The following is a 13,464-nucleotide window of genomic DNA, read 5'->3' as shown; positions in this document are numbered from 1 at the left end:
TGGACTAGAAATGAGGAGATGCAAAGCAGAAATGCAGATTTGAGTCATTGAGGCAATGACTCAATGGGAATTGAGTCATTGGTTGAAGCCATGGGGATGCATGAAGTCTGCAAGAGAAGGAGAAACGCAGCCTCCTTGGGGCTGCCCTTCAGCAGAGGTTGAAAGGGGGTACAGTATTCAGAAAGAAGTGGCAGGAACTCAGGAGCAGTGTCTGTTTGAGATTATACATTTTTATTGGACAGAATTTATGTTGTCCATCATATAGGAATTCCCACTGAACCCGGTAAATACGTCATCACTGATTTTAAAACCTATGGTCTTTTAAAATTTTAGACACCTCATCCAGTGCTTTATACAAAAGGCATAATTTTATACATTTTTTAAATGTATTTTTATTTATTGAATAATCTGCTGAAAGTTGATCAGATTTTATGAAAAATTTGTCAACTGTGATAAAATCAATTCTTGAAACTTGCTTTGGATGAATCTTTCAGAATCCTTTGACATTGTCAAAATCCTTTGCATATCAGTTCAACTTCTGGACTGGATTCCTAATAATAACACATCATGCCGCCATTATCTACAGTTTAGCCCTAAGAGAGTAGTAGGAGGGACGCCGAGTGCTTTTCAGCCACTTGGATGCATTATTTCAGCTGCTACCATATCCTGAGATAGGAGCCAGAGTGATCTGCCTCGGAGCTGAGGTTCGCTTTGTGAAGTGTCTGGAGCCGTGGCTCTCAGTCTCCTCAAGAGCAGTGTTGTCAAATTTGTGTCGGGGCACAATTCACCACAAAACCTGAAAACACAGTTTCACAACCCTCCTGTCAAGTGGGGTGTATCCATTCAGAGTTGGTGTTTTAATTCCTGCAGTTGTCGGCCGAGGCAGGATGGGTTATATACTGAAAGTTCTACCTCAAAAGCCTATCTCCACAATGTGTTCCTATTTGCCACGAGAAATGAACTGGAGGTATGAAGGCATCACTGGGTAGCGGATCCGTCCACAGAATAACAAATGGTGCATGGAAGACGATCTGGTTTCAGCCTGGCAGGTGCCCAGACACTGACATCGTCCCCTTGTCCTTATCGGACTTCACACGCAGAAGCACTGAGCTTTTAGGTCCCCTTTCTCTCTTGTAACTTGATTCTGTGGTTACCATGCGACCGTATCTAGCTGCAAAGCATCATAGACTGCACATGGGAGAAGAGCATTAGTGCTTCTAGATAATGCCTTCTTCTAAATTATATCTTTGTATGCATCGTCTCATAGTGTATTTGAGAGGAAACACTGCTTTAATCAAGTAAATAAGAATCTTCCACTCATAGCAGAGACAGGAAGAACACATATTCATGCCATTATTTAATTGCGAGAAATGCAGTTAACCTCTCCTTAGAATGTTCAGTTAACAGTAATATTAGTTTGTATTAAACCTTTTTATTTTTGCCTGAAATTATTTGATAAGCGTTTTGTATTCAGATGCTTGGTCTCGCAGTTCCCTCTGCCCAGCACACAGCTGAGCTCCACTTCGCAGGGGCTGGTCAAGTGAAGAGATTGTTTTCTCACAGCACTGCTTTCTGAAGCTTAGCAGAATGCAGGAAATTGCTCTCTGGGGTGTGGAAAGGAGATTCAGCCCGGATTCAATACAAACCCCTTTGAGATAATGGAAGCAGAAGGCAGGAAATAGCCTCATAAGGTTGGTTCACTGAAATACCAGCCCCCCCACAGCACAATTAAATCACATCTATAAATTAAAAAGCTGCTGGGTCACTTGGTAAAAGTTTTGGAGAAAACAGGAGGACTTGGCTGGGAGTGAAGTGGAGCAGGGAGGGAGCCCAAATCCTGCCATCGCCTGGAATCGTGACACAGAGTGACGGCCGCTGAAGGACACAGGCCAGTGCCACGTGCCACACCTCACCTCTCTGTTTTCTTTGTCCCTTGAACATGTGCTGGTTAGCATCCAACAAAGCTGATTCCATCCTACGGGCAAAACATCAGTTTTCAGTTTCTCTTAGAAGTAATTCACCGAAATAACACGTTTTTCAGCCTCTAAATTATCACAGGCAGCTATATTGAAGCATTCATTTTCTTCTTTCTTCCGGAACTTAATCCATCTCTCTAGTTATATATACTTTTTCGTTTTAGGAGTCACCTACCTATTTTTCAGTTGACCCTGTTTGGTAGCTACTGTTCCTGAAAATGTTTTATGAACTGCCAAACACTGTTAAGTTTTAAGTGGTTTTAAATGAGACTTCTCTTTAATTCAAGAAACTTTAATAGAATTAAAATGATCCGAGAACCCAGTACAGAAACTCTTGAAGTGACACGTGTGGCAGTAACTGAACTAATTGCAGTTCTGTGGGACACATGTCACTTCTCAGAGTCGTCCTGTCAGAGTGGGGAAGGTTTTAGGCCAGTGGTAAGCACACAGCAGACGGTTTGGGTTCGCCCTCGCAGGCTTTTCACGTAGATGTGTATGTACAGTGCATCTGTTTGTTGTGGTGGATTCTAAAGGTGGCTTTCTTGCTTTGTCCTGGAGGGAAAGGAACGGAACCCCAGCTGCCCCTTCCTTTCGGTGGTCACGGAGCCGTGGACTCTGCTTTCCTTCCTCCTGTTTGTCCAGAATGCCTGCCTGCCCTCATCTTGTGTCCATTCTGACTGAGCAATAGTCAGTCCCACAAAATCTTCCCTCAGGGACGACTCCGTACCTGTATTAGTGCTTTGCTTTCTATTTCCTCATAAGTTTTGTGTCGTTGCTGTTCGGCGTTGTTTCCGCCCTTACCTAAGTATAATTTTGGTGTATTTGTGTCTCGTGGTGTATGCCTGCTCCAGCTAACCAGATGAAAAGCTGCTAGAAGACGGTGCTTTTGCCTCCCTTCCTATACCCTCCCCTCCGCAAGCGCTCTGCACATGATAGATGCTTAAAAGTTTCTTTCCAAATTGTAAAGGTCATCCTGCATTGTTGTCTGATTTGTAGATGGTTGCTGTATTGTGTGAACACTGAGGCCCTCCCAGAGAATTCAAGAGGCCCATATAGCCCTCTAGGAATTTCTGCTTCACTGTTCTGAATATTTTGTTCTTGGTCAGCTTTGTCATAAACACTAGGAATGGAATTGTTAAGCCACTAAATGTTTTCTTTTATCCACTGCTCTTAAATTAACATCTGTGCACTGTAGCAAAGTAGACAGATAGCAGGGGTGATTCAAAATAGAATAATTGTATGTCTCATGGCACTAAGTCTATTGCTAAAAGTATACTGTACACATGGTAAACTTCGCTACTGTATTTTATTATAAAGTTGATCATTTATTTAAAAAAAATATGGAGTGACTTACGCTGTATTTTTTATGGGCAGTTAATATTGTATCTTGGATTTAGTAATTGAAATTTCACAAAATATTTTAAATATATATAGTTAACTTTATTTTCTATTCTTCCCTGCTTAATTTGTGATTTACTTAGAAAGTGAAATAGCATAGTAGCCTCTGTTTTGGAAATGAATATTTTATAATTCTGTTTACTTGTTACTTGACTCTTTAAAAATCTGTGACATTATGTCTGCCATTGATCTGTAAGCTAGTGAATAGTAACTGTTTTTACTAGGATGCTATCAGTTGCAACTAACGGAAAACCCTCTGAATTCAGCCTGAATATTATAGGGTATTTCCTGACTTGTACGTAACTGAAAAGACCCAGAAGTGGTACGGACTACAGGCGTGGTAGGCTGGGCTTTTACCTGATTTCCTCACAGTTCTCCTTTCTCTATCAGCTTTCCCCTCATTCTGGCTTTCTTCTGATTCTCACATGGCTTGAGAATAAAGCACTTCCTCAGTCACATTTGGAGGAGTGTGGGGCCTCCCTCCCCACATGTAACGACTTCTTTACCTAGCTTCTGATGGGACATTCCTGGATCCCATCACTGTGTGAGGGAGCTGTACACTCATTGGCCTGGACCTGAGTCAAATGCCTGTCACCAAGCCAGTCTGGGGCAAGGGTGATTGATTGGAGTGGAGCCAGCCCCATCCAAACCACGAGAATGAATGCACGGGCTGGTCTCAGGCATTTTCTTACAACACCTCCATTATCCTGGGTCCCAGTAGGATATGCCCTGTTAGGAATGCATCTTGTATTTTAAGGACTGTCTCAGCAGGTCCCGGCAGTAAGGCTGGAAACAAGTGGCGTTAGTCTTAAGCCTCATAGACAGTTCAGACTTTGGTTGACTTTCTTTCTTTTTAAAACATTCAAAGGTCCATGGGTAGCTACTAATGAGTTTTGTTGTAAAATTCATTTGAAACTGGAACTGGGGGAGACATGCCTCATATTCATACCAAAGTGTTGGAAGGATTCTTTTCATGTGAATGAGTGATACTTCTTTTTTCCAGGGAATGGATTCGTAAACTCAAGAGCTTCTCCAAATTTGATTGGAACGACTGGTGCAAATAGTTTAGGCAAAGTTATGCCGACAAAGTCTCCTCCTCCTCCAGGTGGTGGCAACCTTGGAATAAACAGTCGAAAGCCGGATCTCCGCGTTGTCATCCCTCCTGCGAGCAAGGGCATGATGCCGCCGCTGGTACAGTAACGCTTTCTTCACTTGCATCCTTTCAAACGTGTGTGTTATACAGAGTCAGTCTTATTTTCCTTCGGAACATTCTGTACGTCCATCCACTCTAGACCTTTTCCTAATGAATATTTCTATTTGAAATGAGCACTTGAAGACACAAGTATATTTTAAAATACACAGGACTCAGATTATAGAGAAACAGGAAATAAATCTGCTTCATGTCTATTTAAAATTAAAATTAAATATGGAGAGGTTGTTATGCTTAATTTTAATTTTACCAGGCTGACATCTCTGCTTCGAGATTTCATCCCCAAACTGATCATTTAAACCTGCCTTAAGTATTTTTCCTCTGTACTTGGCATACTTGCAGTAAATTTTGCATGTGCTTCTCTGTGCGAGAAACACTGAACTATTTGTTAGAAAATTCTACATACCAAAGAGAACTACTGTAGAATAGGGAAGAATGCATACAAACCTGAGTTATTTGCCAAATGATTTTTTTTTTGTTTCTTCCTTCTCATATAATCTTCCCATTTAACTTGTAAAGAATACAGGTCTCCCCGCCACAGCCCTAGACAGTGTCTTTATAGTTCCAGCCTCAGTTACTTTTGAAACCTGTGTCTGTGAAGTGGCATATAATTATACCCTTTAGTCTCTTGTAGAAAAAAATTAGAGTAATATATGCAAATTTTCAAACCATTCTTAATTTAGCAACTGTTTGACTAACATGCAATGTGTAATGCCAGGTGTTCTTTCTACTACGCTGCTGCTAACCTTGCCATTTGGTTTGATTTTTTGCTACGTGACAGTGATGCTGTCAGGCTTTAGGTAATAAGTCTACATTTGTATAATGCCTCGTAGATTCCCAGACATCTTTATATGCAATGTCTCATTTACCCAAAAACCAATCTTGGCTAGGTAGAGATGAGGAAACTGAGGGAGAGGTTAGTACTGGTCCAGGGTAGTAGAAGAGAGAGCCAGAACCAAAACTCTTTAAGTCAAAAAACGAAGAAGTACTGTTTTCCTTTGGAGATACAGGAAGCTGGAAACTGTGTCACTCCCAGCCTTACAATGAAAAGAGCTGGACAAGCACAATGTTCCCAGCTGCCCTTGAGCACATGGTACTGCTGAGTTTTCAGGGCAGCTGACTGGCCCAGACTCTGGGGAGAGGACAGACATCTGAACACGGACGGAGCAGTCGGAGTTAAGCCGGGGTGACTGGTGGATTGAATTGCTGGTGGCCACGATATAGGGGGAGCCTGGGTTCTCCTGCAGACTTTTTCTCCATGCACCTCACTGGGTGCTCCCAGGAAAGATTGGGAATCTCCTGAGAAAGTCTCCTCTCTGGTGGAAACTGGGAGAAGGGAGAGCTGCCACTGCAGTAAGGGCAGGAAGTGTCTCCGTCTCCCCTTTCTCTCCTATGGAACAGTCTTAGTCTGTGAGAGACACAGCAGAAGTGTCACACGTAGGGCACTGGTGAAATCCCAGTGGATGTGGGGAATGGGAAAGGAGAGCTATCTCAGCCCATGGTGCAGGAATGTGGCAGGATGGCTGAGAAGGGTGTCTCCTGAGGCAGCGCAACGGAAGCTTCAAACTAAGAAGCTTCAAACTGAGACGAGAAGGCTCTCTGTGGAAACAAGCAAGCAAACAAACAAACAAACAACACTCCTATTCCCCTCAGGAATTTCAGGGCGATGCTGATATACTAAGAGAAAGGCAAGCTCAAACCCTGCACTAAAGGCCTAGCAGGAGGAAAGACCTATAGCCCATGAGGGCAGTCGGAATTATCCCAACTGAAATACGAAGAGAAAGAAACAAAACAGAACAAAGCCTCCGAGAGCTGTGGGACTTGATCATGGTTTAACATGGTTGGAATTGGAATTCCAAAGAGAGAGAGACCAGAGCAGACGACATGCTGGAAGAAATAATAACCAACACCACCAAGCAGGATAAATACTACCCCTAACTCTTTCTCTCTCTCTCATACACTCGCTCAGACTGCTAAGAGCAGGAGACAAAGAGGAAAAATCTTGAAGCCAGAGAAAAGAAAACAACATATAGAAGAACAAAGATAAGACTTTGTACCATCCTTCTCTTCAGAAACTATGCAAACCACAGAAGAGGAGTTGTTACAGAAGTGCTGAAATAAAAACAAAACTCTTAACCTAGAACTCTATACCTAGCAGAAATATCTTTCAAAAATAAAAGTAAAACCTTTTCTCAAACAAAAATGGTGCACACTTATTACCAGTGGACCAGCTCCACAAGAATGCTTAAAAGAAGTCCTTTGGCAGAAGAAATATACCAGCAAAAACTTGTATCTATACAAAGAAAGAACAATGGAAATGGAATAAATGAAGATAAAGTTGATTTTCCTCTGCGGTTTATAAACTTTTCATGTTAGAACAGTTTTAAATTTATATAAAGATCACAAAGATAGTACAGGGAATTCCCATATGCCTCGCACTCAATCTCCCCCTCTCTTCCATTAGTATGGCACATTCGGTACAGCGAATGGACCCAGAGTGATATGTGATTATTAACTCCAGTCCGTAGTTGATTCCGGCAGCCTAAGCTCTCACCCTCCTGTCTTTTTCTGTTCTAGGATCCAACCCAGGAGACCACCTGACACTTAGTAGTCGTGTCTCCTTAGGCGCCTCTTGGCTGTGATAGTATCTAAGGCTCTCCTTGCTTTAATGACCTTGACATTTTAAGGAGGACTGGTAAGGGATTCTGCAGATGTTCCTCAGTTGGGATTCATCTCATGTTTTTCTCATGCTTAGATTGAGGTCATTGGTTTGGGGGAGGAAGGCCGCAGAACTCAAGTGCCATTTTGATCACATCATAAAAAGGGTACATACTGTCAACAGGACAGTCACTACCAATGTTAGTTAGCCTCGGTCACCTTGCTGATGTAGTGTTTCATGGGTTTTTCACTGTAAAGTTACCCCCTCCTCACCCCCGTCGATAGTGTCCTCTAGAAGGAAGTACCTTCTAGATACTTCCAGATACTTCTAGATACTGTCTTCTAGAAGGAAGCCACATGTGAGGCCCACACAGGCCACCTTCTTGAGGGCAGATTATCTGCATCATTTATTTGGAGTTCTTCTGCATAGGTGATTTATCTGTTCTCATTTATTTATTTATATTAACATAAATGATTATTTAATATAAATGATTATTTTATACTTTGCGTTATAATGCTACTGAATTCTATTAATTTATAATTCTACCAATGTAGTTGATTCTGCTGCTCAGCTTGTTCCAGCTTTAGCTATTGGGACTATTCAATTGGTTCCTGTGCGCCTTTCATTCTTGTGGAGTGTTTCTTGGTGGGTGGGGGTGGGAATTAGTTTTTTATTTTGCAGTCACTACAAAATTGTCCAGGCTCACCTTGTGTATTTCCTGCCCAAGTCCTAGAATCAGGAATCTTGCCAAGGAACCTTGGTTCCTTTTACTGGCGGATGGTGTTAGAAACCAAGATGTGGGCATATTCCCTCTTTTAATTGCTCCAAAAGATAGCTGGCTTTCTAAAGCAAAAATAGTGGCAATGAATTTTATGTTTATAGCTCATGTAAAAATGTGTGACAACAAGCAACGGGGGGAATTGGAACTATACTACTGTGGGTCCTTATTCTATACATGACGTAATGTATATATTTGAAGGTGAACTCTAATTAACTAAAGATGTAGATTGTAAAGCCTAATGCAACTACAGAAAGAAAATTAAAAAGAGGTATAAAAAGTCAATAGAGGAGATAAAATGGAATTATAAACAAATGCTCCAATGGCCCAAGAAATGGGAGAAAAAAGACAAACAACAGATGGAACAAATAAAACGTAACTAGCAAGATTGTAGATTTGAATCCAACCACACAAGTAGCCACACTGAATGTGGTCATTAACATCAGTTAAGAGACAGAATGTCAGATTGGTTAAAAAAGGAAGATCATACTGTACCTGTCTGCAGAAACTCCACTTTAGACATGCATGGAGAAAAATACACTATGCAAACATGAACCAAACGAAAGCTAGGAGCCATATTAGGTTCAGATGATGTAGATTAAGGATAGAGAAGGACATTATATGGTCCATTTTCCAAGAAATAAGTACCTTTACTGGATATATACCTAACAGCAGACCTTCATAAAGCAAAAGCTGCTAGGACTAGAAGCTGGAATACAAAAATCCACAACCATAGCTGGAAACTTCAGCACTCCTCTCTCAGTCATGATAGAACAAGTAGGCAGAGAAATCGGTGAGGGTCTAGATGAGCTGCCCTAAGAGACGTTTACAGAGCACTTCTCACTGCACAACATCCGGACAATCTTCTCAAAAGCTTGTGGAACGTTCACCTAGGCAGGCCATATCCTGTGCCATCAAATAAGCCCAGCAAATCCCAGAGAGTTGAAATCATCAGATTAGAGTCTCTGGCCATAACGAAATCAGTAACACAAAGACAACAGGAAACTCTTCATATACTTAGAAATTACGTAACACTTATAAATAAGGGGTCAAAGAGGAAATCGTAAGGGAAATTGTGAAACACACATATATAACATTATGAGAACTTTGGGGACCTGTTAGAGTAGTAGTTAGAGAGAAATTTATAGCATTAATATTTATATTAGAAAAAAGTCCCCAGTCAGTAAGCGTTTACCTTCAGAAACCCGAGAAAGAAGAGCAAATTTAACCCAAAGCAACCAGAAGAAAAGAAAAAAGAGCAGAAATTAATGAAATTTAAAACTGAAAAACAGTTGAGAAAAGCAGTCAAACCAAAAGAATATTCTTGAAAAGATCAATAAAATTGCTGGACTTCTAGCCAAGTTGACCAAAGAAAAAAAGAAGGGTTATCAGTATCAAGAAGGAAAGAGGTTACATAACCCTAGACACTAACAGATAATTAGGGAATACTACACACAACCCTATTTCAGTAGATTTGATAGTTTAGATGTTATGGGCAAATTCCTTGCAAGATACAAACTGCCAAAGAATAATCAAACTCACTGAGGAAGAAATAGCCAGAATAGTAAACTACCTATTAAAGAAATTGAATTCCTAGTTTACAGCCTTCTAAAAAAGAAGACACAAGACCTAGATGGTTTCACTGGCAAGTTCTACCAAACATTTAAGAAGAAATGGTGCCAACTTTACATAATCTCTTTCAGAAAAATAGATGAAGAGGAAACGCCTCTCAACTCATTTCACTAGGTCAGCATTACCCTAATACAAAACCAGAATAAGGCGTTTCAAGGAAACTTCAAGCCAGACCTTCCTCATGAACTACAGACATAAAATCCTCAGCAGAATACTAATAAATAAGTTTGTCAATATATAAAAAGGATGACATATCAAGATCAAGTGGGTTTCATCCCAGGAATGCAAGACTGATTTTAAATTTGTTCAATATATTTCATCATGTTAAAAAAATTTAACATTTATTCATGATAAAAAAAAAAACTTTCAGAAAACTAGGAAAAGCAGGGAACTTCTTTAACTGAATAGCATCTATAAACATCCTACAACTAAAGTACTTAAGGGGATAGCATTCAGTCTTTTACTAATATTAGAAATTAGGCAATCCTGTTTAAGCTCACCATTTATATTCAGCATTGTACTGGAAGTCCTAGCCAGAACAGTAAGGCGAGAAAAAAATAAATAGAATGCATAGATGTTGGCAAGGAAAATAATTAAACCAGCTCTCTTCACAGAAAACATAATTATCTATGTAGAAAAGCATAAAGACACTACCCCCCCAAAAAAAAGGAAAACGAAAACTCCTGGGACCAACCAGTGAGTTTAACAAGGTTATATTCTTATATCAGCAGTGAACAATGGGAATTTGAAATTTAAAGCTATTTGATTAGTACCAAAAATGAAAGAAAGAAAAGAAATAGCTAGGTGTAACTTTAACAAAATATGTGCATTATTTGCATGTTAAAACTACAAAACACTGTGGAAAGAAATCAAAGACCTAAATGAAGAGATACATACCCGGGGTGCCAAAAAAATGTATACGCATGACTTGTATTCATCTTTTGCTATCAGTATATATTGAGTATTACAGTTTTTCCCTTTCTGAAAATGTGTATACATTTTTTTGGCACCCTGTATATGTTAATGGATTTAAAGAGTCAGTATTGTCAAGATGTCATTTATTTCTAAATTGATCTACAGATTAAACATAACCCCAGTCAAAATCGCAGCTAATTTTTTTTTGTAGCTACCAACAAGCCAATTCTAAAATATATGTGGGAAGGCAAAGGAGCTACAATAATCAAAACAATTTTGAAAAAGAACAAAATAGGATGCATGCTACCTGGTTTCAAGACCTCTGATAAAGCGACAGTAACCAAGAATGTGTGGCATTGGCAAAAAGATGGGCACAGAGATCAATGGACAAAATGGAGAGCCCAGACAATACACCTACACAACAGATACATTCAGCTGGTTTTTGACAAAAGTAGTAAAGCAATTCTATGGAGAAAGGATAGTCGTGTGACTAATGGTATTGGAACAATCCAAGATCCATGTGCAAAAATAGAACCTCCTCATGTAACGCATACCTTCTACAAAAGTTAACTCCGAATGTATCACACACCCAAATGTGAAACAGGAAACTGAAACTTCTAGAAGAAAACACTGGGGAAAACCATACACCACCAAAAGCATGCCCTATATAGAAAAAAAGGATATATTCGTATTAATCAAAATTTATTTAACTTTGTGAAAAGGCCTTATTCAAGAAATAAAAAGACAACCCACAGATTAGGAGAAAATATTTGCAAATCACCTACTCAGTAAAGGATTTGTGTCCGTAATGATACAGCTACACCTAGTAGAATGACTAAAAGTACAGAAACAGAAACTGAAAACTCAAAATTCTGGTGAGGATGCAGAGACGATAAGAACTCTCGTACATTCCTGCTTGGAATGCAAAATGGTGCCGCTGCTTTGAGAAACAGTTCAGCAACTTCTTATAAAGTGAAATATATACTTGTCAGAAACCCAACAACCCCACTCCGATTTACCCAAGTGAACCGAAACCATGCTTATACAGAAGCCTGTGTTTTTCATAATCGCCTCAAACTGAAAACAAGCCAGATGTCCTCCCACTAAATGAACGGGTACATCCACGCAAAGGGACGCTGCTCAGCCATAGTGTAAAGGGACGAACTATTGACTAGACATGAACCTTAAATGAATTTTGCTAAGTGAAGGACGCCAGACCCCAAAGACTACATAGTATGTGATTCCATTTCTATTTCATTCGGGAAAATACAAAACATATCAGTGGTTGCCAGGCAGGGGGAGGAGTTGACTACAGAGGGTGGTAAGGGTGGGAGGTTTGAGGTGATAGCGCTATTCTGTAATACTGTGTTGCTGGATTCGTGAGAGCCCACAAAACTGTACGATACAAAGAGTGCTTTTTACTAGATGCAGTTAAAAAAGAAAAACCAAAAACAGGATTCCAGGGGAACCCAAGATGGAATGCAGACCATGACACATGCGTGTAACCGTATTACAAATGAGTGACGCGATGCTGAAGGGAGTGAGGAAGGATGGGGCTGGTCTAAGTACGCATGACTTTGGGCACTGTTTTGACTGGATATTGTAAGGTTAAGGACCAAGAAAAGTTGTATGAGATAAGATCACTATACTTAAGATGGTCAGTTTCTCTATTTCTCTCTAACAAGTAGATAAAGAAAGCCATGTTTCTCGTCGTTGGAGGAAAAAGTTACAAATAGGCAAGGTGGATGGGAGTTGGGAAGGCCAGAATTTCTGGGTTGTAGTTGGAGGTTTCAGTGTGAACTTACTTTTTTAAGCCTACACCGACAGATACAGACGTATAGGTGCGTGGACACATGAATTAGTGTACGTCGTATTCCGCAGCTCTGTCTGCTGAGGGCGCCTTAAAACAATGACAGCTGGTGGCCGAGCACACCACGCACAGCACGCTCAGGTGTTCATCTCAAAGCTCCGTTCTCCACTGAAGGGAATCCGGGCTCCTTGGAGAAGTGATTGATTGTAGAGCTGGGGTGGGGAACAAGAAGGTGCGCCAGAAGTGCTAGAGGACAGGACGTGCACCTCAAAAGGGCACCTGGTAACCAGCCTCTCCGGAGAGCTCTCAGGGGCCAAAACAGGAACAATTTAAGCAACAAAATAAATAACAGAGTTCCATGATAACCCAAGGAATACAAAATACGGGGTTTGTTAATGATATAAGTAAATGGATGAATAAATAAAGGGAGAAGGGACACCTTTTCCTTAGAGGAGAATTCTCATTAATACACGTAGAAAGAATAAGAGAAACAGCCAGTCACTGCCATAGTATCACAGTACAGAGGCAAGGTCAGCGGACGAACGCTAAAATCCGGGAGCGAAAGTTGAAGGAGAAGCAGGATTTTTGCATAGCCTTACAATGTCTGCCCCCAGGTAATTGTTGATGACTAAGGGGAAAGGAGTGAGTTTACTGTGGAGAGTTCTGGAAGGCACCACCTTAGCCAGAAGCTCAAGGTCAACGTCACTGGGAATAGATATGATGCACAAAGAAGGTCACCACCTCTGTGGTATTGTTCCAAAAATCCGTGCTCTCTAACTATGAGGAACTGCCAGGCACCCAAATGGAGGGACATTCTACAAGATATCTGACTAGTTCTTCAAAAGTTGTCAAGGTCATGAAAAACAAGGAAAGACTGAGGGAAGTGTCACAGACCAGAGAAGACTAAGGACACATGACAGCTAAAGGCTTTTGGGATTCAGGATCTGATCCTGGATCAGAAACAGGACATTGGTGACAAGCTGGTGACATCTAAGCAAAAGTGTGTGGCTTTAGTTACTATTGTGTTATTTCATTAGTTAGATGACAATGGTGTCATGTTTCTTTGGGATGGTAACTTTGGGGGAA

At 40.6% G+C, this 13,464-nt stretch overlaps 1 protein-coding gene across 21 annotated transcripts in view; it reads left to right on the top strand.

Moving 5' to 3' along the window:
- The window catches only part of MEF2A (myocyte enhancer factor 2A), a 118,517-nt gene that overhangs the window by 90,718 nt on the left and 14,335 nt on the right, over positions 1–13,464 (top strand). For 13 of the 21 annotated variants that reach the window (XM_074317937.1, XM_074317927.1, XM_074317935.1 and 10 more), the window contains one exon: positions 4,378–4,565. In XM_074317937.1, coding sequence (XP_074174038.1) covers positions 4,378–4,565 — 188 coding nt within the window. The remainder of the gene's footprint in view (positions 1–4,377; positions 4,566–13,464) is intronic. The other 8 variants (XM_074317944.1, XM_074317946.1, XM_074317941.1 and 5 more) reach the window with 1 other exon arrangement.

The sequence above is a fragment of the Rhinolophus sinicus genome, linkage group LG13, assembly GCF_036562045.2.
Source record: "Rhinolophus sinicus isolate RSC01 linkage group LG13, ASM3656204v1, whole genome shotgun sequence".
NCBI classification, from domain to species: Eukaryota; Metazoa; Chordata; class Mammalia; order Chiroptera; family Rhinolophidae; genus Rhinolophus; species Rhinolophus sinicus.
The sequence above is the reverse complement of the archived record's forward strand: the minus strand, read 5'-3'. Positions and strand labels throughout refer to the sequence as shown.